At 44.4% G+C, this 27966-nt stretch overlaps 1 protein-coding gene across 1 annotated transcript in view; it reads left to right on the forward strand.

The window, feature by feature from the left end:
- Grin2a (glutamate ionotropic receptor NMDA type subunit 2A) overlaps nucleotides 1-27966 on the forward strand; it is a 410069-nt gene that overhangs the window by 351507 nt on the left and 30596 nt on the right. Inside the window, exon 12 of the mRNA XM_032914126.1 lies at nucleotides 18455-18642. Coding sequence (XP_032770017.1) covers nucleotides 18455-18642 — 188 coding nt within the window. The remainder of the gene's footprint in view (nucleotides 1-18454; nucleotides 18643-27966) is intronic.

Genomic DNA, 27966 nt, shown 5'->3' on the forward strand with positions numbered 1-27966 from the left:
TCTGAGATAGAATTTTACCATGTTGCCCCAGCAACGCTGCAGTATTTCATTCACTGTGCCAAGTGCCAAAATTATAGGTATGAATTACCACATTGACTTACATTCTTATTAATACAGGCTCTCCCATATCCCAGGCTGACCTTCACAATACATTTTTTTAACTTCTGATCTCCTTGCTTCCTCCTTTCAAGCACAGAGTAATGAGGAACACAACACCAACCTGGTCAAACTGAGGACCTTGGACATGTTAGGTTCATACGTGAATGAACTGAGCTGCATCCCAGCCCCTGGCTTCCACTTTAGGTGATTTAGGATTTTTCTTATAGTATGGTATGAGATCTGACTCCAAACCCCCAGATAATGAATAACTGTCAAAAGACCTGATGTACATCTATTGTTTTTATTTCCACATTCTCCCATCAACTCTGCCACAGTTAATGACACCTTTTCTCCATTTTTCACCATGTTTCTTAATTATTTTTGGTATTGAGTATATTAGTGTATAAGAATAAGATCGTCGTCGTCGTCGTCATCATCATCATCATCATCATCATCATCATCATCATCATCATGGTTTTTTCCTCATTTTCCAGCATACAGCATCTATACAAAGTTTTATCTCTCTGCAAAATAGGCACCCCACTTATTCTTGGATTGCTGAGGTTTATGACATCTCCTTTGTACTGTCTCCAGCACCTGTGGTCAACAGACACTGCTTAGACCATCCTGAGCATGCAGCTCAGCTGTTGGCTCCTGTCCCTGGCCGTATGATTCTCAGTAGCATCCAAAGGAGAAAAGAAAAGAAGTGCTGTATACATGGCCAGGAAGCACTGGTTGTCAGTTTCTGAGAAGGCCTTGCATACCTCACAGCTTCAGCTCAGGTCCAGAGACCCAGGTTTGAGTCCTGGCTCTACATTCAGCCATGATTTTGAACAAGCCAGACCACCTCTTAGTCTCAGGTTTTCCAGGGAAAAAGTGAGGTTGCTGACTACTTTGATTTCTGAAATAGCCTAAGAGTCTTCTGTTTGCATCAACCACATATGAAGACAGAACTCAGATAGATCATATTGAAAAACCAGGACAAAATCAGGAAGGATTAAGAAAAAGAATTCTAACTTCCAGTGTTTCCAAGCTTTGCTGATAAGCTAACGTTATACAAGTCACAGGATAATTTGCTAAAATGCAGATTCCTGTGCCTTGTATGGGTTTTCTGTCTATCCGTGTTGAATCTTCATTTTAATGAGCAGCCCCCACCAGGTGCTGGTGGCTCTGAGTCATGGGAAATTTTCAGAACAGTTACTTTAAAGGAGTCTCATAAACACAGTGGAACGAGACAGTTTTATAAGCAGTAGACAAACCAAATGCTTATCTTTAGAATGAATCAAAGCTGGAAGAAAAGCAGAGAAAGACTTTAAATTATGTTTCTCTGTATATTTGAATTTGTAATAAATGAAAGCAGAGATGTTATCAAGTAAGCCACAGAAAAATAGGATTTGATGTGTAAGCATTGAGATTGGTAAGATTTTCAGAAATGGGCTATGGAGGAGCTGTTAGCGACCCCAGGTTTATTGATCAATGTTCTTTAAACAGAGCTCTGTTTGTTTTCTGATGGTATGACTATATACCTACAGAAACAATCTGGGGAGTCAAGCATTGTTTTGATAGAAATTTCAGAGCTTGCACTTCATTGTGGACATGGGGTGTGGCAGGGCTGCCTACATCCTGGAAGACAGGAAGTAGAGTAGAGTTGAGACAGGAAAGGATGACATACTTCCTGCAGACAAGCCTGGCATTTAGTAGTTTCACCCTTTCCCAATAACCTCAAAACCATTGAGAAGGACTGAGTCCTGGTGATCTCATCCTGTCTGGAATTCTGCTCATAGATCCGCTCAGCCGTATGCCTCATGAACTTGGTACATCTGATCATCGTCTTGGTGATCAGAAATAACCATTGAAGTAGCCTAAATCTAAGTCAGTGGGGATGATAATAAAATAAGTCCCACTGAGCCAGATGGAGCAGAATCCCCCTGGGAAGGGCCTCGGAATAAGCTCTTCCAGTGATGCATGCTGATTGGATTTTGAGAACATCTGCTCTAGAAGAGAGGGCAGTTGCTGAATGGGACTGAGGCTTCTAGATTTACAAATACTGTGTCATTCATCAAGTGTTGGCAAGAGGGCAAAGCTCCCATATCAGACTTAAGTGAAACATGGTCCCTTGGACTCCAGAGAGAAAGGAGTTGAAGATACAGTGGGATAATTGGTGGTTTTACTTTAGTTCGTTTTAATGTGCAGTTATTCGGACACTGATGTAAAAGTCTAACTTTTCTCCCCTCCTTCCCTTCTTGTATTTAAATTTTTTATTAGCATATATTATCCCTGCAAAGTCATGAGGTTCATTAAGACATTTCCATCCATGGATTTATGAAGCACCGCAGTCACGTACCGCATTTCCTGAGCTTAACTCTTCAGCTCTCAGACCCCACTTTCCAGTTTCCTATCTGATTTCTTTCCCAGCCAACACCATAGACAAATAGACTCTTTGTCTCCCTTCACACGCAGCAAAGTGAAGAATTACTTTAAAGGGAAGATTATTGTTTCTTCTGAATTTTTTGTTGTGATAGAATACAATTACCATAAAAATTATCATCTCAGTTGTCTTCAGTAAATAGGGTCAGTGATGTCAGGTGTATTCAAGATGTGGTACCAGAATCACGACCACCTGTCCTGGTTCCATTCTGTTGTTCTGATTCAACACTGACTGAAAGAAACTTAGAGGACTAAAGGGTCTATTTGGTTCACACTAACAAGTGATACTCCATCGCCGAGGAAATTCCGGGCAGGAATTTAAAGCAGAAGTAATAAATAAATGCTGCTTATTGACTCATTGGCTGGCTTATGCTCAGCTAACTGTCTTATACAGTCTAGGACCAGCTGCCCAAGGAATGGTGCTGTCCACAGTAGTCTAAGCCCTGCTACAGAAACTAGCAATCAAGACAGCCTTCTTAGCCAAGCTCTCTGGCTAGTTTGATCTAGGCAATCCCTTGACTGAAACTCCCTTCTCAGGTGATTTTTGTGTTGTCTGAAGTTGCCAGCTAAAACTCTTTTAGGAAACCATCTATTCCCCAAATTTTTCATCTTCTGAACATCAAACTTGGCATCCTTCAAACATAAAACCTATTCTTCTTCCTATGACCCTGGTAACTAGCATTCTAGTTCTTATCTTTATGATTTTGACCACTGCAAGGTCCCTGTTTAAATAAAATTGAAAAGTGTGTGTGTGTGTGTGTGTGTGTGTGTGTGTGTGTGTGTGTGTGTTGTGGGTTCTTTATGTCTTTCACATATTAATATATTAACCTCTTACCACACATGTGATTTGAACATACATTCTATTTTGTGAGCTGCATTTTCCATTTCAGTTACATTGACAATATCATTGATGAACAATTTTTTAAGCATTAAGTCCATATTTTTACTTGAGCTCATCTTTTTTACAAAGCTCAGGTTGATTGTCTGTGTGATGATTGTGTGTCCATGTTCATGGATGTGTAATGCACATGTGTATATGATTCCATGTGGAAGCCAGATGACATCCTCTGGCATCATCCCTTTTCACCAAGGTTTTGAGATACGGTCTCTCACTTGGGCTTGTGTCTTAGCTGGCTCAGGTACATTGGTTGGGCTGTGAGCCCCAGAGATTCTCCTGTTTCTGCCTTCCCTGCACTGGATTTCAAAAAGCTACACCACTACTTTTTACCTGAGTGCTGGTGGTTGAACTCAGGTCCTTTGCTTGTTCAGAACATACTGAGACATCGCTCTAACCATCATTCATTATGATAAAAAGCAGAACTATGATTCCACATCCTTGCAAGGGCAGAAATATCTTCACAGCAATGCAAACACTGAATTTTTAGTCTTTGGCCCGGGTTTTCAAAGACCATGGCATTCAGGGAGGTATACGTTTAGGAGGAACTGGGTTAGTGATTCTGATATCCATGGTCCTTGGGCTTTTAGATGTTAATCTCTTAAATACCAAGAGATGGAGTTATCTCTATTTTCAGGGAGACAGGATGAGGAAGAAGAGTAGGAGACATTCGGGAGGAGAGTACATGGTGTTGGAAATGTAGGAGAATGTTACTTTAGGTCTGGATACATTAAACTGGAAGGACCTTGGACCATTATCTCATCTCATCTGCATCCTACTAAGACGTTCTAGTTCATGAGCTGCAGTCCTGAGTGAATGGAGCACACGCCCTTACTCCGTCCTCAATACTCTCTGAGCTAGGTTCCATTTTATTCACTTTCAGAGATGAAGAACATGACGATCAGCAAGATGAACAGATGGTACAACAAGCTATTTAGCAACAGCACTGTATGGTAGAATTACCAAGCACAGGGCTCAGGCTTGCCTCCCACTTGGCAATGCTGGCTAGAGAATTAGGTGGATAGGAATAGTGTTCAAGGTAGGATTAGAAAGTAGAGTTGTATGGTCCTGTATAATATGTGTGTCTTGTGTAACATACTGTGAGATGACCTTAGAGTTGATACAACACAGCACCCTTATTTCTTCTCTCAAAAGAAGCTGGCCCAGCAATGCAGGGAGAGCGGAGAGAAAGGTAGATGTGGGCTGCGTCAGGAGGGTTGCTATGCTGAGCAAGTTCTTTCAAGGATACCATCTGAGTGGGGCTTATTTGCTATATTTTATCAGTCAGACAGAATCAAGCACGCATGGTTCATTTTCAGCTGCTGAGTTCGAAAGCGGGCGTAGACATCAGCGCTCAGCGAGCTGTTCTAAATGGGATCACGTCATCTCGGGAGAAAAGCAGATCGACAATGACCTGGTTTCTGAGATCCACCCCCACACTGCAAATACAGCTTAAAAATAATTGCTACCACATCATACGGTTAGGGCTTTTTTTTCCCCCCTTAATAAAAACTCAAGAAAGCAGAGACATCTTTCTTCTTTTTGTCCTTGGAATAACTTCCTGCTAAACTCCATCAAAAACAATATTAAAAGATTTTCAAGGCCCTCCATTAAAAAGTGTTAAAAATAGGAAAACTGGAGGTGGGGGAGACATTGAATGAAGTGAATTCCCGGTTCTGTAAACTCAGAGATGGAGACCCAGGGAAGAGAAGAGGAAGAAAGGAGATGAAATGGAAATACACCTACGAGGAGATGGGTCAATCAGATCAGAGCTTGCCCTGTAAGCACTAGGACCTAAGCTCATCTCCAGAAGTCATGTATAAATCTAGCATAGCCATATGCACTGGGGAGATGGAGAATCCCTGGGGTTCACAGTCCAGACAGCTTAGCTAACCTACTCAAGTCTGATGAGCCCTAGACCAAAGGAGGTGGTTGAAGTTTCCGAGGCTGCTCTCTGGCTCTATGTACATACATGCGCGCGCGCACACACACACACACACACACACACACACACACACACACAAGTCACAAGTGTGAAATGGATGCATCTGGAAGCTTGCTGATAACCTTCATGCAAGGCAGTCTGCTGAGCTTGTCATTTTGTCTCATCTCTCAGGTTCTATATCATTAACAGCCTTGGTTTGGTTGTTTTTAACATCTAAGTCAAACTTTTGCCTGTGGACAACATGTGTCTCAAAACTAATAATGGTTGGCTTTATGCTTGGTCTATGACTTGAAAATTCATAGTTCAATTTGTGGTTCTCCTTCAGCAATTATGAGAGTGTGCAGTGTGGGTATCTGTTTCCTGGCTTTCCCTGAAGCCTTTAATGCTGTTTCACATCCGAATGTGCTTAACACAAATTGCTTTATCCACCCATTTGAAGCTCATTTTATTACATTTTGAATTGTTTTGGGAACTAAGTGAAGTATTTCTTACCGATGGGTAACATTTATTGAGCATTGACCTTGTGCAGGTCCTGTTTGGGGTGGGGAGGGCTTGGTCAGCATAATTTTATTTACACCTCGTGTCAGTGCTGTATGACCATGACATTGCCGTCTTCTATTCTGAAATAGAAGACACAAGCAGAGAGTGATGGAGCACAGTATCTAGGATAAGTCCTGCTCCAGAGCCAATGCTTTGAGTCACAACTTAAATACAGTAACAACGGTGGCCGTCTCTGTGACAGCGCACAGCCTGGCTGGCTCTAATTGCCCATTGTTATATAAAGCTGGTACAAAGTTTGTAGAGGTTTTCATTTCAACATGTCTCTTCCTTCTTTGAAATTTACATTGCTATTTTCAAAAACTTAGCTCTCCTTCCATTGGGATGGGAAAGACAAAGGGAGCCCCCAGATGAAATGGTGTAATGGTATTCCGTAATGGAGAACTACGCAGATGGTTTCTCTTGGGAAACACACAGAATAAAGAACTCCCTGGAAGATTCTATATTCTTATTTTTAAGCATGTGTGTGCATGTGTGCAGACTTGCATGCATCTGTATGCACATGAGTGTTGAGGCTGGAGGTCAACCTCAGGCATTCTTCCTAGGAGCCCCGCCCACCATGTTTTCTGAGTCAGGGTCTCTCACTGGCTTATAACTCACGAAGTCAGGTAGACTGCCTATCTCTAACTCTTTAGTGCTGGGATTATAATGGCTCTGGGTTCTGAGGATGAACTCAGGTCCTCTTGCTTACAAGTTATACATTTTACTGACTGGGCCACTGTCCCAGCCCAGATTCCATATTCTTTGCGTATGACTCCTGTCACTATTTGCTGAGCCCACATGGGAACTTCAAATCTATGGTTGTTTCTTTTGCCTTTGATTCTGCTGGATAGGCAACCTCTCCGTTTTAAAGAAGGGATTGAGGCTTGGAACTAGCAGCCGCAAGCCCAAAGATCTGTTAAGATCAGAACCAGCGTTCAGAGTCTAACCCCTGGTCCCTCCTTTTTGTCCTGAGAAGGGGATGATGCTGAGACAGATCAGACCTGCTTGTTACAAGGTGCAGGTTTAGGGAGCAGAGCATCCAAGTTCTTGACTGTCTGTGTCTTAGTAACGGGCGCCTTTCTCCCAATGGCCAAGTTACAAACAGGCCTCTACTTGTCAGGTACTTGAAATGGTCACAGCACAAGATGTCAACCTTGTGTGGTCTTTTTCCAACACCTCTTCTCATCAGCCTTTGGAGGAAGGAACCTTTCATTAGTAGGTCTAACTTAGGCCATAAAATCATCTAGCACACATAGTGAGACCAAGGTAGACCTTGGTCCAACTGCAAACTCAGAAATGCCCCACCACATTCCTTCTGTAGAGAATTCCAGGTGGGTGCTGGGCACTGTGGCACATACCTGTGATCTAAACACTGGTTTATCACTTGAGAGGCAAGCACAGGAGGATCATGACTTTGCAGCCATTCTTGGCTACACACCGAGACCCTATCTCAAAATAAGTGCTTTTTACAGAATGCTGGCTTTCCAAGTAGAAGTGTATTCTCTTGGCTCTAGGGATCAGCAGTCCAAAGTCAAGGTGCCAGTGGAGACATACACATTCCTTCCAAGATCTCAAGTGGGGAATAGAATACTTCTGAGCTGGGTTCCCTTGGCCCATAACTGCATCTCTCTTATGTATCATTGTGTTCACATGGCCTTCTCTCACTAGGTATCTTTCCTTCTTATAAAGATGAGGCCATTTCACTTAAGGGCAATTATATACTCTGTATATTTTTTAGGTCAAGATCCTCAGCTAATAACATCTTCAAAGACCCAGTTTATCTCCTGTTGATACTGTTCATCCAGCTAAAGTCACCAAAACCACAGTGGATTCTTTTAGCACCTTTCCTGGTGGTTTCCAATGTCCGCCCGTGCAGGGAAGTATGTCCTTGGACATCTTGGGACATGTGCCATATCCATTAGCCGTGATTCCCAGGCTCCATCTGCAGATCCACTGGAGGGAATAAGGTTGTATTCCACAGGGAAGCACAATGCATGTAAGTCTAGTGTTAAAGCTTGGGAGAGAACCCCACCCTTGTGTGGCAATTGTGCCAGCTGGTTTTCTGTGCCTCTTTCTTGTAGTTGCTGGGGTGGTTCTCAAGTCTTGCCAGAACGCAATACACACATTTGCCCTGTCACTCCTCACGGATTCTTCACAGCCACCTGCTGCGTTTGCGGATCAGCGTGTCTGCCATACAGACAGGGAATGGCTGGTTATGTTATCTGCTCAGCACTGAAGCAGTAGACTTCAGAACTGAGGTGAACTCGTTCGAGGGGCTTTTCTTTGGACCATCGTGCTCTCCTTATCTCATTATAAAACAATTCTCAGAACCAAAATGAAAAGATAGCCAGGGAGGAGTAAATATCCCATTGACCATGCATCAACATCAAACCACCGCTGGCTGATAGTCATTGATTTGACGTAGTCCATCTCTCTTAGACCTTTGCTGTATACACTTGCAGCTCTTTATGTGTCCACCTATAAATAAACATTTTACTTCTCAGATGCTTTCTAACTATAAGCACGAGGTCAAGGCTTTAAATTACTGTTTTGATAAGCTTCCGGGTATAGGTGGTTTTACCTTCATCCTCTTACGCTGTTGGAAAAACCTCCATGTTCATGCATTGTAGTTTACGCAAGCATTTCCTGCTGCTGGAGATTTTCCAGTTAGCCAAGGACTATTAGTCAGAGGTCTGTCTTAAACATCTTAATAAATCCTGTGGCCCTCTGCAAGTCATCCTTTTGGGATGAAGGGCAAATAGAATTCCTCAGTCAAATATTCATACGTTCTTGAAACTTTAATCTTCTGTGGTCAACTGACTGATTTTTTTAATTCTCCTCCTTTCTGAGTGGCTTCTTGGTAGATGATGGACTCAGGAATGAGATAGACTCAGTTTTGCACTCTGACTCTAGTTAACATATTTGTTATGTGCCTTTTGGCAAATTGAATAACAACTCTGAGCCCATTCCCCATATCTGTGAGGTTTTTGACTTGTGCTCCCATGGAAAATTAGATACTTTGATTTAGGAGAGCTATTGGCACCAAATCCTGTACATTCTAGAATGTGACTAATTTATGTTCTTTCTTTCTTTTACATTTTCTGGATGTACAGATTCCTAGTCCTGGGATCTAATAAAGTCTTCATATCCTATCACTTCTACAATGTGACAGGGTACCCAGGACTTAGTTTGCCACACTTAAATGTTCTCTCTGCTAAAACTTAGCTGGGAGGTCTTGGCAAGTTAACTCACCTCTCCCGCTCGTAAAGTGCTGATTGGGGCTGGAAAGGTGGCTTAGCCGTGAAGAGCATCGCTCGCACTTGCGGAGGACCTAGTTCCAGCATCGACATCATGGCTCCCAACCACCTGTAACTCCAGTTCCACAGCATCTGATGCCCTTTCTTAGCCTCTGGAGCCACTTGTCACTCACATGGTGCACAGACACATAGTCAGGAACTCAAATAAAAACAAATACATCTGTTTAGGACAGGCTAGGGAGAAGGCCCAGCAATTAAAAGCAGTTGCTACTCTTGGAAAGGACCTGGGTTCAGTTGCTGGTACCCACATGATGGCTCACAACCATCCGTATCTCCAGTTCCGGGAGAGTAATGCCCTGTTCTGACCTCCACTGACACTAAGCATGTACACAGTGCACATATATACATGCATCCGAGAACAATCATACACATAAAATAAATACATCTGAAAAGTTTTTTTTCTCTTAAACAAAAGTGCTCTTTAGCTTACTCCTTTCATAGGAATGTGAGTGGGAATTATTGGAATATTCAGGCAAAAAACGTGACATCTAGCAGGAAGTAACCATTCCAGAAAAGTCTTAACAAGGAAAATGTTTCTTAGGTTCAGAACTCTGAGCTCTAATTCCAAGCATGGAGATTGATAACAAGGAACTCCCTATGACTGACCTTCCAAAGGTTCTAGTCCTTCTCCTACATCAGAACGTGAGCTCTGGTGAGGAGAAAGAGTGGTGTTTGAGTAGTGTGTCATCTCCAGAGGAAGCTCTATAACTGGCACCTCAGCCTGCTGTAAATACACAAGAGGATCATGAATTCCTTCTGGTCAAATGGAGAAACCAAGGCTTTGTGAGGCTCACAAACCTGTGCAGTTTCCCAAAGCCTGGGACTAATCCCATTCCTCCAACCCAGAATCCTCAAGGTCCTTCATGTGGGAAGCCCAACAGTGGCTCAGTGCGGGCACTTGCCGTGGTCTGCAGTGGATGGATCTGGAAATATGCATTTATTCTGTACAACTTATCGGATGGGGAATTCTAGACTTCAGTTCCCTTCTTTGAAAAATCCAAACACTATCCTGTGGTATCACCACCCTTTGGATGCAATCAATTTGTGACCATGAAGGCAGAGAGATCTGTCTTGTCAGTCTTTTCCTGTGTCTGAGGTTGGGACAAGGAGTGCAGCCATCTTGTGACCTTGTTCCCACTATTTCTCTCCTCTCCTTCCTTTCCCATTCCTCCTTCTCCGTCATCTCTCAGAGACTTACTTCCTATCTCCAGTCCACTTTATCCCTCTGTGTGTTTGCATTTTTCTTTCTACCTCCTTTTCTGATTTTCTCTGTCTTTGTCTGTCTGTCTGTTTTCCTATTTCTCTTAGCATCTGTTCCTTCACTTCCTCCTCTCTCAAATCCTTCCCACTTCTCTCCATTTTTTTTTTCTGGCCTTACAAATGTGCTCGATCTTCACAGTGAAAGTAAGCGTTAGCCATGAGTCTTTTTGTTTCCAATTCACAGGGCATGTTCTTGGTAGAAATAATATGAATTAAACTGACATCAGCTAAAAGCACACAGGATGAAATTCGTTATTGATTAAAAGTCCATAGTTGACTGGAATCCTCTTGGCTGATTTTGTATTTCTGCACAATTTCGACTCTGGAGCACTGGACTTGGTGGAAATAATAACTACAGGAAAAATCCCAAGTGGCAGGAGTCATAAATTAGTTGGATTTGTTGTGCTCCAAATGTTGATCAATGAATCATATCTTCATGAAATTTACAGAGAATTTACTCCAGTGGAATCAGTTTCCGAAATACAAAAGGGAGTTGGGCAATTTAACTATGCAAGATATTGATCTAGGAGTTAAATCAGCTTAATGGAATTTACTATAAAATTAATCAATGCCAGTGCAATTCTGATTTTAATGTTTGCATTCACAAACTTGGAGTAAAAACTGTCAGCCTGGGGCTACAGAGATAACATGGTGATGGATGCTCTTCTAGAGGACAGGAGATCCGTTCCTAATACCCATGCTAAGTGGCTGCCTACGGCTCCAATTCCAGATCCAAAGCTCGATTCTGTCTTCAACAGGCACCCACGTACACATGTGTGCACACAAGCACACCCTCCACTAAAGTAAATAGACGCTTTTGCTGTACGTGTGAGCCTAGAATCTACAAGATGGCTTAGTGAGTAATGACACCTGCCTGGGTTTCATCCCCAGAACCCATGTTGAAAGGAGAGAACCCACTCATGGAAACTTTACAATTATCTTCACATGGGTTCCATTACACGCGTGCGTGCGTATGCACACACATGAACAGGTGCACATACACACAATTAATCAATTAATTAATCAGTTGATTAATTACTAGGTAGATAGATAAATAAATGTAAGAAAAATGTTTGGAAAATATTAGACTAAACTACTTTCTTGAAGTCAGCTATAGACCCCTGGTTGAGGTTGGATATAGGTCGACTGCTTCATTCCCAGTAAACATGCCCCAAAGTCTCCAGGCCTCACCTTCTCGGCCAACAGGCCTATATGTGATGCTTGCTCTCCTCCACACACCCTTCTCCTCTTTCCTTATACAATATTCACCTTTCGAATGTCCCAAGTGTCATCGGGATCTACAATTACAAAACACCTTCTTTTCCATTTTACCCATCCAACATCTGGCCCTGCAGGGGAAGAAGCCCTTGCCCATCTTACGTAAAGGAAAGCTCAAGGTCAGAGAGGTTCGCTGATGAGGTCTCATCTCCAGAGCTGGTGAAGATGATCTGAATGGTGTGTGCTCTCCCACAGTTGTGTGTGCGCGTGTGTCTGCGCGCGTGAGCACCACCACATACATCAGGCGATCTGACCCAGGAACATCTAGAGAGTTCCTATTTCTGCCCACCATCTTGTTGTAGGAACACTGGAATTGCAGGCGTGAGCACTGTGTCCAGATTTCACATCATTCCTGAGAGTTTGAACTCGGGCCCTCAGGTTTGCATAGCAAGTGTTTTGCCCACCGAGCTCTCCTCAGCCTGGACTCTTCTTCCTCCTAGCAAAGCTTTGATATTACTTAAAGTAGTGCATTCAGTTATCATCAAAGAGACATTTCTGTTTTCATAACACTTGAGACTAGTCCTCCAAACACACACACACACACACACACACACACACACACACACACACACACACACGCACACACACCCACACGCACGCGCACACACACACATTTTATTAATTCATCAGAACAAGCCACTGTCTTGTTAAAGGCTTTTTGAATGTTAATGAATGAATAATTAACTTTAACTATATAATTAGCCTTTAAATGTGCTGAGACCCCCCCAGAGAGCATCTGAAAACATGCATAAGACGATGAGCTAAAACCGGAAGCTTTTGATTAGGAAATATCAGGCTGCCTGGCAACAGAAGTCCCATTCCTGGAAAGGACTCATGCCTCATCAATGATGGGGTACAGTCTTTAGTGGAACAGAGGGGATCGGATTGTCTAACAAATGCTTTGGGGCCAGGAGCAGCCTTTCAAGGGCACTGTATAGATGTAAGCAAGCTGGAGCCCCAGAAGTGATGAGGTCAGATCTACATGCCTGTGAAGGCTGGACAGCTTTTCACGGCTGTCAAAGTCCCAGCAGGAAATTAACAGGTTCAAGTCACTCGAGACTCTAATGAGACCCGCCTTCCTTGGGCTGCCTTGCATATTTGCCGTTCTGATTTCCCCCTCTTCTTCTGGATTACCGTCATTTCTAATCAGTTTCTCAAGGAGAGAGCATCTACCCAGATTCTATGCTGCTGCTGCTGCTGCTGCTGGTGGTGGTGGTGGTGGTGGTGGTGGTGGTGGTGGTGGGTGGTGTGTGTGTGTGTGTGTGTGTGTGTGTGTGTGTGTGTGTGTGTGTGTGTGTGTGTTGTGTGGGGTTCCAGCCTCCTCACTGAGAAGCAAGAGTGTCAATTCATCTGCCACAAAAGGGACGGAGCTTCCAAAACAGGTGGTATTGGCCTTAGAGTGCCAGGGAGGATTCTGTCCCCACCCAAGGCAGACTCTGGCCTCTGAGCCTCCTTCTGCCTAGTGGAAGAAGCATTTAGTTGGGAAGGTGAAAGGCTGATTTCATCTTGTAGATGGAAAGCACCAGCAACCAGGCTCCCACACCTGTGAGTCCTGTCCTTTCACACGGATGCTTGGATCTGAAGGAGGAAGCCCCTCCCCCACCCCCGGCCTTTGCTCTGTGCTGCTCAGAGCTCAGCATGGCCCGTCTCCCTTCAGTACCATCAATCTTGTCTCCAACAGTCAGAGTTCAGAGCCCTCAAATACTTCTGGCCAAATCAGACTCCTTTTGGTGATCAACCTTGGTTTCCAGAAAAAGCCTGTGCTCCTCAGCAACCACCTACCAAACAGATGAAAGTGTATATTAACTCCAGGAAGAGTGTCCAAGGCAGTTAACCTCAGACCTTCATGCTAGGTGTCTGCTGAGGAAGACAGAAGTGACATCACTCGCCAGACATCTTTAAACCCTCACCCTCTGCCCTGTTCTTGCTTTTCCTTTTGTATCTGGCTCTGTTTACAGTGTTAGCTCTTCATCTAAATCTCCTGAATAGGACAACAGAAGCGCACCTTTCTAGTCTTTAAGTCCTAGACCTCTGTGGCCTCTTTCTCAGTTCCGCTTTGCACACTGAGAATCAGGAGAATGGCTTCCAATCAAGTTCATGCTCAGTGCCTCAGCTTCCCCAGGCAGACAATCAGCAGCACACACACAGAGAGAGTGGGCTCGTCCTAGCACACCTAGATCCCTGGCTGCTGCAGCCCTTCGAAAAATATCTGTTTAAACACAGGCAGAGAAATAATGTGGGGAAAATAGAAGGCAGTGCAGGCAAAGTATTTGGAACTGGACTTCTTACAGAGGGTGCATAAAAGTTTTGGGGCCTTTGGCCATAAACTGAACTCAACTGAACGCGTTTATGCATTTTAAGCATTTGCTGTAAGACGGCCATTGCACGCGCCTCGCTTATATAACATTACTTAGTTCCCAACAGCCCTCTAAGGGCAGATTCTGTCAGCTCCTCATTGCAGAGAGAAAAAGACCAACCCGACCCATAAGAAAACAAAACCTGAGCCTCGGAAACACAGCTGCAGAGTCCAAAGCCTTTAGCTTACAAAGATCTCTTCCCAGCACACGAGCAATTTAATTTCTTTCCTTTTGACCAACACCACTGTTTTCAATGGGAAACAGGTAAAGAGTAAAACTTTTTGGAATGTTAGCAAGGAAAAGAACTCAGAGTCTGGTGACCGCAGCCTTCCCCTTGCTTATGACAGGATACCTGGTGAATGTTATCTGTCACTGCAGCTCTCAGCCACATTCAGCCATTTTTACAAGTACTCTATCAGTGCCGTTCAATGAAATTATAAATTCACTTCCTTGGCTGTCTGCATTAACTATGGTTCAAAGGCCACCACCCACATGAGACTGCAGAAGCAGCATTCGCAGTGCTGCAGCAAGTTATAGATAGTGACGCTGCAGAGAGTGCTAGGGTGCAGGATCTGGAATACCACCATTGCACCCAAGACTACCTTAGGCTTCCAGAAGCCTGTATGCCTGCAGACAAAATAGGAAACACAACAGGAGTGACGTTGTGTCTCCTGGGTAACCGTGACGTCTCCAGTCTCAGTGCAATTGCTGCATGCCAAGTGCAGTGTGCAAGCAATGGCCCTGGCTTGTTCTTGTTTGCTGTATTTGAGAATGGGTGTGGTATCTGTCTACAGTGTAGGTGTATGGTATTTGCACGTGTGTGTGCATGTATAGTGTGTGTACAGGGATGTGCACTAGTCAGAGAAGGACATTCATGTGTCCTACTTTACTGCTTCCCACTGTACTCCCTCGAGACAGCATGTTCCTCTAAGCCTGCACTACCCAGGCAGCCAACAGGCCCCGGTGATCCCCCTGTCTCTTCCCTCCACAGTGCTTGGGCTATATGTACATGCATGGACATACCTGTTTTGTTTTGTTTTTTTAATGTGGTATGGGGATTTGAACTTTGGTCCTTATGTTTGTATGGAAAGTGTCTTCCCCACTGATCCGTGGATATTTTTTTGAACAGGCGTGTATCTGTGTCCATTTGTACCTAGACCCCTGTGCTCTGGAATCACTGGTGTGTGTGTGTGAGAGAGAGAAATCTACTTCGTGCAGCCTCAGTTTCATACATTAAGGCTACTTGTGATCTGATGTGGCCCCAGGAACACAGAGGGTTGGTCCAGGAAGAACAGGTTCCATGTGAACCGCTACAGCTGCAGCTCTGAGGATATGCTCATCTGGCCACTGCCACCAGCGCGGGAGTGCTTTTGCCAGGGCAAAGCATGTCTCCACCATGGAATGCCTTGCCTTTTCCCTTTCTGTTCTTCTGGCTGTTGCTCACCCGAACATTCGTCATGAAATATGGTACCAACTTGCAGAACTCTGGGCAATACCAATGTCTGACACCCTCACAATACAAACTGAAGCTGCTGCTGCTGGACAACTGCGTGATGGTCAGGCTCACCCTTCGCTTTGCAGCCCAACAGTGTGGTAGAGGGGGCTGGGGTGCGGTAAGAATCCAGATGCCAGGATAGCACTAGATAGGCTGAAGGCCAGACTGGTCTGCATACATGGAAGTCTGTACATCTGTGTGCTTATGGTTATTTCTGGAGGAACTGAGAGAGTTTGCTTTATAAAACCAAGGTTCACAGCATCTCCATGGCAACTGCGGTATGTGAAGTATTGACATTGTAAGTACCTCGCCTTCATCAAAGAGAAGAAGTGCCACAGACACAGTACCCCATGTCAGATTCCCCTTTGACAGCCACAGGAGGTGACTCTTGGCTTACAGAATCCTAGAATGTCTCAGAATCTCAGTAGAACTTCATAGCCCCCTCACTTCACAGCCGAGGAGCATGCTATTCAAAAAGGAAGAAGTGGCTTTCCTGAGCCCATGCCTTCATCCAAGCCAACCTAGGACTCAAATATGTCCTATCTACTAATCCAGGGCTCTGACACTATACTAAGAATGGCTTTAAACCTTTTATTTCTTCCTTTATCTTCATTCACTCTTTCATTATACTCAGTTTAATTGTACCCCCCATTATCATCTCTTATCTCCTTTCCTCTCCTACTGAAGCCCTCTTCTTCCCAGAAAATCCCCCTCCTGTGTTTATCCCCTTTTCTGTGACCCATTGCATTTGATTGGGGCTGCTTGCATGAGCATGAGGTGGGGTAATTTACTTGACCAAGGACAACTTGCCATCGACTATAACTGCTGAGGAATATAAATGTCACCCCCTACCAATCCTTCCATGATGAATGTGGACAGGCCAATCTTACGGGAGGGTTTTATGAGAAGCCACCACTGCTGTGGGTTCATGAGATCTTTTCTAGCTTTTAATCACTGTCCCTACTATTGCAGTGTCGATGGCCTTCCAGAAAGGCTATGCCCACTGTTCTAGGCAGCTCTGGTTTGCAGTTACCACTGGCCACACCCAGCTTCCTCCTGCTGCCACTGCTGCTGCTTGGGTGCTCTGATCATTTTTGAGCTTGGTTGGAGATGACTATCTAATGTTTGGCATAAAAGTTCAATGTTAGCTAAGCCCTGTAGTTTAACCTCACCTGTAATTGTTACATGGAAAGGGTGAACACACCCATGAAGCTTGCAAGGTGCTCCACAGGGAAGCGTTGTGCTCCCACGGGAAGTCCTCCAGCAGCTGCCTCTGGCAGAACACAGGCCCCACCTCATCTCCTGCCACTTTGATTTTCTTTGCACCAGTGTTTTATATCTCCTTGTTAGAGAAAGGCAATGAAGTGAAGATGGTGTCAGGAGGCTGAGTGATCTCTGGTCCAGTTTTCATGCCTGTTATAGAGTGGACACATTCATCCCTGTCCTTCAGGGGTAACAGTTTTGGCCTTTAGATAACCTCAGAGTTTTGAAATTATGTTTATACTCACTAGTGCGGCTCTAGGCAATGACTGGGTTCAGCCACATCATTCACAAGGTGCCATGATACTTGCCATTGGGAAACACAGGACTGCTGAAGTGATTAATTCCAAAGATGTGACCATAGGTCAAAAAAAATCTCAGAGCACCTCAAAGCATAGATGCAATATTGAAGGAAAAGTCAACTTATCAGAAAAGGAGAAATCACTTTTTTAAATTGATATGAAGATTTGATTAGTATGGGGGGAAATGAGAAAAGAAAGCAATCGGTGAAGTGATTGCGTACGATCCATTTGTGGGATGACATAAAGGCGGGTACTGTACAGCGGATGAGCAACCACGCCTTACGAAGATGCTTCACGAGCTCGCTTGTGCTCTCGTGTCTGATGCTGAGGGAACTCTGTGGTTTCTTGAGGAGACCCTAACGAAGCAGCCTGATCTTACTCACAGAAACAACAGACATTTGCTGCCCTAGGGTTAAGGAGGTTCAGAGTCTGCCATCAGTGCTTTGCTAACTCTGAGAGTGGGAAAGAAAGGTTTCCCTTGGGGGTCTCATTGTTCACAAGCTCTTAGCTACTAATTCAACTGTTCACATAACACATATCTCCCAAATAGGTGAGTGGTGTCTTCTCTCTCTCTCTCTCTCTCTCTCTCTCTCTCTCTCTCTCTCTCTCTCTCTCTCTGTGTGTGTGTGTGTGTGTGTGTGTGTGTGTGTGTGTGCATACAAGCCTCAGAAGACTATCCATCAATATGCTCATAGAGGTCACATCATAGTTACAGATTGTGGGCTATAGAATTTATGACAGTTATTTAATCACATAATTTGAATTCCAATCATGTTTTAATGCCTTTCTATATTATTTGAGTTTTAAAATGTTACTATGTAATGATTTTGTAACATGAACAGCAAATGCATTTATGTAAGTCTTTAAAACAGAAAAGACATTATCCCTGATTCATTCCTCTTTACTGCTTGCATGCAACTGCCTCCTTCTACTGTCCTTTAGTGGCTTGTGGTGTTCTGAGGCAAGCCTTTTAAACAGGCCAGCACATCCCCACTGCTGGGAGGTGTTAAGGACAAACACTTAGCAAACAAAAAACCTGCCTGTTTACTCACTTGGGTATATGGAGTCTTCGTGTCTTAATTTAGCTGCCTCTTGTAAGTTGGAAAGGAAAGGTTCTGGCTTTTATCTCCTCATTAAAAATAGATCCTTTTATGACAAGGGGCTAGAGCAACCATGAGTCACCATCTCCACTCTGTGGGGTGCTGGAGCTGGCCGGGAGAGCAGGGCCCTGAAATGGCACCTGGCCACCCCATGACTCCCTGGTGTCTTGTCATTTCAGGAAGTTGGACGCTTTCATCTATGACGCAGCCGTCTTGAACTACAAGGCCGGGAGGGATGAAGGCTGTAAACTGGTGACCATTGGGAGCGGGTACATCTTTGCTACCACAGGCTATGGAATTGCGCTGCAGAAGGGCTCACCCTGGAAGAGGCAGATTGACCTCGCTCTGCTCCAGTTTGTTGGTGATGGTAAGTAAGACCTTGTAGTTGACAAGGTAAGGCTCAGGATGAAGGATGCCAATAGATTCCTTAAAATATCCAGGCTGTTCCTCTTGTACTTTAGAATGCAGAATTGTGTGACCCCAAAGGTAGGCTACACTCAGAACCCTTGCTGGTAGCCTTACATAACTGAGCTCTTGTGTGAGTCAGCTTTTCATCGCTATGACAAAGAAACCCAGGATGAGCAACTTAAAGGAGAAAAAGGTTGTTTTGTCTTGTGGTTTACCTCTGTAATTCCGTTGCTTTCAGGCCTGTGGTGGAGCAGTGCATGGTGAGGAAAGCTTTTGGTGGAGGGAAGCTGCTGAGTCTGTCATGGCCAAGATGTGACAATGGGGTTAGGACAACATGCAGCCTTCAAGGGTGTGTCCCCAGTGACCCACTTCTTCCAGCAGAGCTAACATCTTGAGATTTCCATTGTCTTCTAGTAGCCCACTGACTTATGAATCTGTAAAAGAGTGGATAAGTTGTTGTTAGGATCACAGCTCTCAGGACCCAAATACCTCCCAGAATCCTTATCTCAGAACACAATTGCATCGGGATCCAAGCTTTCAGTGTAAGATTTTTGGGTTTGGGGCATTTAAGATCGAAGCCATAATGTTCTGGCTTCATTTCTGTTTCTGTGATAAACCATCATGACCAAAACAAAGGAGGAAAAGGCGTCTTTGGCTTACGACTCCACATTACAGCTCATCACTGGGGGACTAACGGAGCTGGCTCCATCATATGGGAGCAAAGGGCGCAGCGCCCGTCCTGGTTGGCTGGTTGCTTATGTTCCAGCAGGGATTCTCCCCTTTACACAGCTCAGGGCTCTACTCATGAAACAGTACTTCTCACATTATGGGTGAATCTTCCTGCCTTAAACAACAGTCACAACAACCCTACACAGGCGTGCCCACCGGACAACGTGATCAAGACAATTCTTCAGTTGAAACCCACTTTATTGGTGATTCTAGATTGTGTCAAATTAACTGTTAGAATGAACCAGCACAGAATCTAGGTCCCAATATGTGCTCTCCAAATTATAGAAGCATTCCTCAAGGGTTTTGGGCTAAAGGAAGACTTTTTTGGACCTATCGGCAGTGAGGGCAAATCAGGCTCATCTAATATCAGGCTCCACTAACACAGAGCCTGAAATATCCTCAATATCTTGTGAAGATAAGAGGAAGTCTCTAGGAAAGGAAGAATTCATGGTTTCCACACACACACATTCCCTTCCTCTGCTGCCCAACATGCAAAGTAACTACAGTTCCTCCTCTCACAGTATTTACAACCAAATGGAACCAACTGGGGCAGTTGTGATCCACACTGCCAAACAGGCTACCTGAGACTGTACTGTCTTTCCTTCTTCCTGTCTGCCCTTTTCCACCCGGTGACTGATGTCTTAGTGACTTTTCTCACTGCTGAGATGAAAACACCAGACTATAAGAAGCTTAAGGCCCCTCATGCTAGGGCTGTGAGGCCAGCCAGTCACATTGCAGCCTCACATAGGAAGCAGCGAGTAAATCACAAGTTGGGCTTGGCTAGGAAACCTCCAGACTTGTCCCACTGACCCATTTCATGCAGCGACCTTCCACCTCCTAAAAGATCCACCACCTTCCCAAACAGTGCTACCAGATGGGAACCCGGGGTTGAAACACATGAAGCTATTGTGTGCATTTTACACATTTTACATCTAAACACGGTAGCTGATAATCTCATCACATCTCTTAGCGTGACGAGATGCCTTTTAAAGTCCTGCCCTGAGAGCAATAGTTTCTATGGGGGCGGGAACTAACATAAAGACAGTAGGTAGAATGTCAGCACAGAGACTAGACTAGCATTAGGAATTGCTCAGTGTGGCATACAAAAGGGAGAGCATAGGACAAAAGCCCCACTCAAAATGGATGAGGCTATCATCAGAAACACCACAGACTGAGCTATGCTATGTACAGCTGAAAGGGTAAAATATAGCAACCACTGTAGCCAAATCCAATATTGAAATGAGCAAAGGCTATAGCAGGTCAGTGTGGATTTGAATGGAGTTTACAATTCCTTTGTAGCTTTCCTTCTTTCTTGCTCATAGAATTAAATCCTTAATTTTTACAGTGCCATCAAATGTTCTAAGTGGGTTCTATATTTATCTCTCAAATAAAGCTCAGGATTCCCTATAGGTCATTTGTTTCTTCCTTGGGTCACCGGTCATGCTCTGTGTTGGGTAGCTGTGATTTGTGGCTATGTTGGTCAGCTGGTGCAGGGAAATCCCACAGGCTTACAGCAATGTGCCTCTGCTCTTCTGACAGAGTACAAATGGAGTGGACAAGCCTGGGCGCAGGCCTGGATGAGTTTGATGGAGATGACTCCTGCCACAGGTCAATGAGTCCAGTGCAGCACCTCTGCCATGTGCACTGGCTGTGGGTCTTACGCAGTCCATTTCTATTCACCTGGAAGAAGGTCTTTTCAGATCCACAAGTGAAGCCCTTGGCTGTACATGGACATGTGAAGCTTCCACTTGGTTCCACGGCTTTCTTCTGATATTCTCCTCTCCAAAACAACTCAGACAGCAAACCTCAAACCCAACATATTGAGCATATATTCTTTTAGGGGAGGAGAAGGATGAGGGAAATGAGCACTGGGATTTGGTGGCAGTTTTTCACCTCTCTTCACAGGGCGACCCAGTCAGCAAATGGGTCTTTGCTTCCAGCACAAACCCCAGAGAACCACAGGCACAGTGAGCAGTTGGTGGATGATGGTTTGAGCATAAATACACATATGAATGAATGCATGGTGTCAGGGTCTATTTCACTTGACAGGAAGTGTTTAAATGTGGTAGGTATCTGTCAAGTGAGCAAGCTTTAGCTCTAGCCCCGCTCACCATTGCCTCTCTTGTAGCATTTGTTATGAAGCCGCTGACATCTTCAGCAGACAGGGCTTGTCAATCAGCATTCCCGGTGACTACGCATGCCTTTAGTTTATTCTCAGATTTACCCCTTATTCCTATTCTATGACAATGGAAACCCACATTCAGGGGGCTTGTGGCACCCTTGCCAACAGCCGATGGGATCTCTACTGCAGGGAATTTTATCTAGAATGGATTCAGTTAGGCAAAACTCCCATTCTTCTTATTTTTCTAAGATGTCTGGCAATATTGATTGATTGGACACTTGGCACCCCAGGAAGAAGTGATTTGGTGTGCATCTGAGCTAATTCTGTGTGTGCTCTTCTTACAAGGAACTTTTGTGACACCATCTCTCTCGGTCTTCATTACCAGCTTGTGTATAGGTGCAGGTGTATTTGCATGGTAAGAATGGGGAATGAAATGGAAGGATCCATGCAAAGAACTTAGCATAGAGCCTGCAGCGTAATGATGGTTCCAAAATGTAAGGTGCCTCCTCTCTCCCCTCTATCAGCATTATAATAACTGTCAGTACCATCTTCATAATAATCATCACAGTTATAAATGTGGCTGAATATTCTTTAGCACTGACATCATCACCACCTTCAACAAAAGCACCGTCAGCATCACCAACCACCAGGGTTCCCATCACCACTACCAACAAAGCACCATCAACAGCATCATCATTATTATCATCCATCACCATCATCACCATCACCATCACTGTCATAATTCTTATTGCATCAGCACCACTCTCATGATCACCAAACCTTTCATTCTCATTATCACCACCACCACCAGTACTACCATCAACAACATCAATATCCAAATAGTTACCATCACCATCACCTCCATCATCATTCCCACTGTCACCACCATCATCACTACTCCCAGAATAAGAGTCAGAAGTACCAGCATCATGGGACCATCTCCATCACCATCATCACCATCTTTCTCCTTCTCAGCATCCCCCTTTCCCTCCTCTACTCCCATCATCCATGTATGATATTCATGTAGCTAAGTCAGTGACACATTAGCCATAACAGTTGTTTTGTCCCAGGGACAACCTTGTAATGCTAAATGGAAACCATAGTCTGCAGCATTTCAAGGTTCTTACGTATACAGTGATAGATTCTTATAGATACTTTATGTCCTGGATCATTGCACACCGCTGGGGTCTGGAAATGTGTCCCTTCGGTTCATCCTCAGAGGCCATCTGGAAGCAATGACATGGGAGAGAAAATGACGTTGCTCCAGGGGGCATCTTAAGATAATCTTCCCGGAAAGCCGTGTCCAATTCTGAATGTCTCTCTAGGAGTAAATACATGAATTAGCACAGCTGCATAAATATTTCACTTATCTTATGCAGTTTCAGCAGGATTAATTATGCTCTAAAATTAGACCCGCAAAGAGCACAGTGCCAAGCAGTACCTAATTATTATTCATCCTTTAGAATGGAGTGTTTATCTCTTGTTATAGAGTAGCTCCAGTGGACGATTATGAGTCTAATGAGTGTCAAAAGTGTAAAAAAATTTCCTAACGGGCTGTGTAAATATAACCTCTGAATGAAGTGTTTGGTTATAAGAGGATGATGTAAAATCTACTAGTCACCTCCCTAGGAAAATGGACATCTCTATGTCTAGAGATGCACAAAACCCCAGTAAGACCTTTCTTTCCTTCTCTTATCTCTCTATGTCCCCTTTGGGACAGCAGGGTGCACCCCAGGGTCTTTAGTTCCTAAGTCAGAAAGCTCACAAGTGCTCTTGGTCCTGTCAGTACCGAGACTGGATGCTTATGCGAGAACAACCCTGCTGATCCAAGACATGGGTGTAATTGTCTTATTTTCTTCAAGATGCTCACAGGTGGCCAACTATGTATAAATGTAAAATATGTAAATTTAAAATGGAAACATATCTATAATAATCCACCTATGAATGTCTTATAAAATGTGTAGATTATACACATGCACTGTTATTAGATATAGTGGGTGCATGAAAGATTCATCCAACACCTATGAAACACTAGATTTCAATGAGAATGTGTGGGGAGAATAATTCATAAAGGAACATGAAGCAGTGAGATCTTAGAAAAGAGTAGAAGAAACCAGAGTTCACAGAGCCTCAGTACCGACCCAGCATCCAGTAAGTTTCTGTGGCTCATGGCACATTCCTGACATAATTGAGCACTAAGGTTCACTGAGGACGCATGACGTCCAAGGCTCATGGAGAGTGGTGTTTCTAGCTTCAAAGTGGAGATGAACAGGGCACCTCTTAGTGCTTAGATAACTCATGAGCTTTGTGATTTTCATCCTGATCCTGGGGTTTGGAGGGACAAAGGAATATTCTAGAAGTCAAACACCAAGGCCAGTAGAAAATGATCTTGAGAGGTCAGACCCACAGCGCTGAGGATGCTGAGGGAGAAGACGGTAAGTCTGAGGCTGAGTCAGAAGGCAGGGCTTAGGGTGCAGCCCAGTAGGAAAACATTGACTGGGATGCACAAGACCCTGGCTTCCATTCTCAGCACAACCAAGGAGAAAAAGGGCATTAGGGGAATGAGAATATATGTTATTTAAAAGCAGATGGTGCTCAGAACATAGAAGAGCGCTGTTATTTGAGCCCCTAGTAACTCGGGTCTAGTGGATGATCCACGTCATGCCAAGTACGTCATATGTAAAGGTCTTGCCTATGCCCTTGTACTGTAAGAAAATGAGGTTCAGACTTCATTGAAAACGGATCATTCTGAAGTCTCTTTTAAAGCAAAGATTTCATTTGAGAAGGCCTGAGATTCAGTCTTTTTAATCATTTCCCAACCAGTGATGCCCTGGCCAACACCTTGTATAGATTTTTATAGATGTAAAAGCTCAGCCACGTTTATTTGTTCCCATCATGATCTATTTCCTTTAAAACCTCCTGCCCAAACTGGAGAGACTGCTCGGTGGCTAATCCTGCTCTTGCACGGGATGGACAGTTTCCAGCTGGGTGGATGCTCTGAACTCCCAGACTTTTGTTTGGCATCTTTGTGGTCATTGTTAATGTTCATCCACACTGCACATGAATTGAGGGGAGCACAGCTATATTCTGTGTTGGTAAAAAAAAACCCTACTGCAATCCAGCCATGAGTTTTGGGGAACACTAACCCAGCATGTGGATGCTCACAAATTTGAGGGGAGGTGAGCATAGAGGAAGGACCACTTCCTGTTTGTGAGTGGTTCAGGGCAGACAGCCCTCTTCTTGTTTCTTCCTTTGAAGGACAAGGCAGCGAGGGACTCCCTGCTGCCAGCTGGAGTGCAGTGTTCCTGTAACTGGAGATGTTCTTTTTGTAGCCAATTAGGATTTTCATAAATTGCTGTGGGCCACCGGATGAGCTGCTGATACCCTCCACACTGCCTCCAAACAACTTCCAAGCTTAATTTCCTCGGGTGGAGTTGGCCGCCCTGCATTGTGACTGCTAATGACCACTCATGCCTCCACTCTGAGGAATACACACAAGGGCTTTGCAGGCCGTGACTTTAGCTGGCTGAGAAGGGCATGGGCATATGAGCTAAGGCAGTCTCTGAATACCCTCCACACCCCCTCACCCCTGACACAAGCTGAAATGTTGTCATTTAGAATTTTAGGCAAGCCAGACTCTTTGATGCTGCCTCAGTGGGCTGAGTTCCCTTTACGCTCTTCTGACCCTGTTCCTAGATTTAATGCAGCCCATCCTTCTACTCCCCACAGACTCCCTTAAAGCCAGGTACCTTGCCTTTGGCTGAGCTCCAAGCTCGCACCATCCCGTGGAACTTGGCAGTACTTTGTTTACAAAAGGAGAGGAGATAAAGGCTCCATAACTACCAGCCCTGGAACCTGAGCAAATTATAATTTTTATTTCCAATTTTTCTCATCCTCAAGTCAAAGATGTTTAAAGGTTAAAGGTTAAAACAAGTATAAACTAATTCAATCAATGACTCAACAATCATGTTTAAAAGGACAATTGTTGAGACCCTTTTATTTAAGACAAATAAAAACCATCAGAATGCATGGAGACAGCCGAAGCAGTCTGGAGGGGACATTTGTAGCAACAAATGCCTACACTTTATGAAGTAGGAACTGGAGAGGTGAGGGAGTGGTAAGAGCACCCGCTGTGCACATGAGGTCCTGGGCTGTAACGCAGCACCACACAGATGGCTTGATGAGGTCACACTTAAACTTGTAACCCAAGTGCTGGGCTGGAGGCTAGATATAGGGGGATCAGTGACTCTTGTGACATGTATGCACGTGCACACACACACACACACACACACACACACACACGCACATAAATATGGACACCAGTATATGCACACACATGCACATGCCAAGTACACATGTTCACACTCACACATTCATGCAAAACTAGCTGGATGTCTGGTGTATACTTGATGTGTTCTTATCCAGGGCCTCTTTGTCTTCTCTGATCCTCTGAACATATCTGATTCTGGGTACCTTGAGGGTGGACAACATTTATCCCCAGGGGTTTTATGCTCCCCTTCTTCCACTTAAACTCACAGATGACCTTTGGACATCAGGTGCTTGACTTAACTCCATTTAGTGAGTTGGCAGTACGTCGGCTGTGTGTATATCAGATAGCAGATATCTTCCCTGATCAGTGTTCTTTTATTAAGGAAAGAAATTAGATGCCCGTATTATTCATAGTTCTTATGGCCAACATCTGACAACGAACTAGGTCATAGAAGAAAGACTTATTTCGGCTCGTGGTAGGGAAACCTGGTGGCAGGCAGCGCCATGGAGGATGTGTGCCAGTTTGTTCTCCTCTGAGTCTCCTGGGAAGCAGGAAAACTGAAGGCAGGTGCTGAGCTTGAAACTCTCTGAGCCACGTAGCTGGGAGCGTGTCTGAGTCCCAGCTTTCTTACCTTTAAATCAGAACTGTTTTAAAATTGTTAAATGTTAAACTAGCCTACTTCCTTCACTGAGGCCTCACCTTCTAAAGGATCATGACTGCCCACCATGAGGCCAATAAACAGGGACTGAGTTTCAAGCATCTGAGCTTATGAACCTCTGCTATTCAGACCATAACAGTACCTGTAAGGGGAGAGGTCTGCGTAGGTGGTCATAGACCATAGTCCAATGTTGCAGTCTTCCAGAGCCCCTTCATTCACTGTAAGAGAGGAAAATTCTTCCTCTGTTTAGTCCGTGAACAGTAATGTCAAATATCCCTGGTTTATTTCATCTTTTCAATGCAGTTCTCTTGATGCACAGAATTAGTAAGGCAAAGCATTCCCTGGCTTTTAGAACCAAAGTGGGTTGTCAACTGTTATCATACCTGGGGCCCTAAAGCCAAGAAAGGCAAGGTGTGACTTCATGGGACATTGCAGGATGGAGTGGCAGATTTTAGACTAAAAGGAGAATTTCATGCCTTGTAGGCCAAACAAAACACAGGGAAAAGAAGCCATGTAGTAACCCCTTACCTTGTTGCCTTGGAGGAAGAGTCGATGTCTGTGACTTGGGCAAGAGGTAAGGAACACGTTTGGCATCGCAGTTTGTCACCGACAGCAACCCAGTTAGAATCATAAAACCAGCAGTAAAAAGCAGTGTGCTGGTTCCCAGCCCCTTCCTGTGCAGTGTGACCAGATAGAAGAGGCAGGTGGACAGAGGGCCCATCCGGTTCTTCTCAGGCAAGTTGTCACTAATAGGACAATAGGCAGGCCCACACGGATCCTTCAAGTACACACAGGGGCTACCTTCTCTTGCCCCTTCTTCCTCTTTCACTATTATAAATCGGTCCTATCCATCACCCTTCATGGCTTCCGTGCAAATCTCCCACAAATCCCAGTCCCTGTCCCATGGAAGGCCCATGATATTGAGCTGCCGTACCCCACCTTCCATTTCTGATTTTGCCCCTCTGACGTATGGTTCTGTTCACGGGCAGTGGCATCATCAGAACAAGAACTGGGAGTGCTATCCGCAGTTTCAGTTCAGACAGACTTTCTGCTAAACTGGGTCGAACTCCCACTGTGTTCTCTGCTGAATTCATTCCTGCAGTCTCTAAGAATAAAGACGCACAAATGTTTCCTTCATAATTCCTGTATGTGTGCAGGCACATATGCATGTGCCTCGTATATTGTATCAACCAAGACTTATTTTCCAAATTCTCTAATTTTGGACAGGGATCTGAGAGTTCCAACCTAACTGGCAGCTACATAACTTGAGTGTCCTTCTGCGTTCACAAGGTCAAGGCTGGATTCTGGGTCACAGGACCCATACAATCCCTTAGGAGCCTAGAGGAGAGGGGCCAAGAAACTTTGGTCTGTGTGAGTGGAAATTGGGAACATAATGCTGGGATGTAGGCTTACTCTGGGCTCTGATGAGGTCAGGAAGTGTCCATGACCAAGTCCTGTCCCTTTATAAAGAAGGAAGGAGATCTATTGGATGGCAAGCTCATCT

This window comes from Rattus rattus, chromosome 9 (assembly GCF_011064425.1).
Source record: "Rattus rattus isolate New Zealand chromosome 9, Rrattus_CSIRO_v1, whole genome shotgun sequence".
NCBI lineage: Eukaryota > Metazoa > Chordata > Mammalia > Rodentia > Muridae > Rattus > Rattus rattus.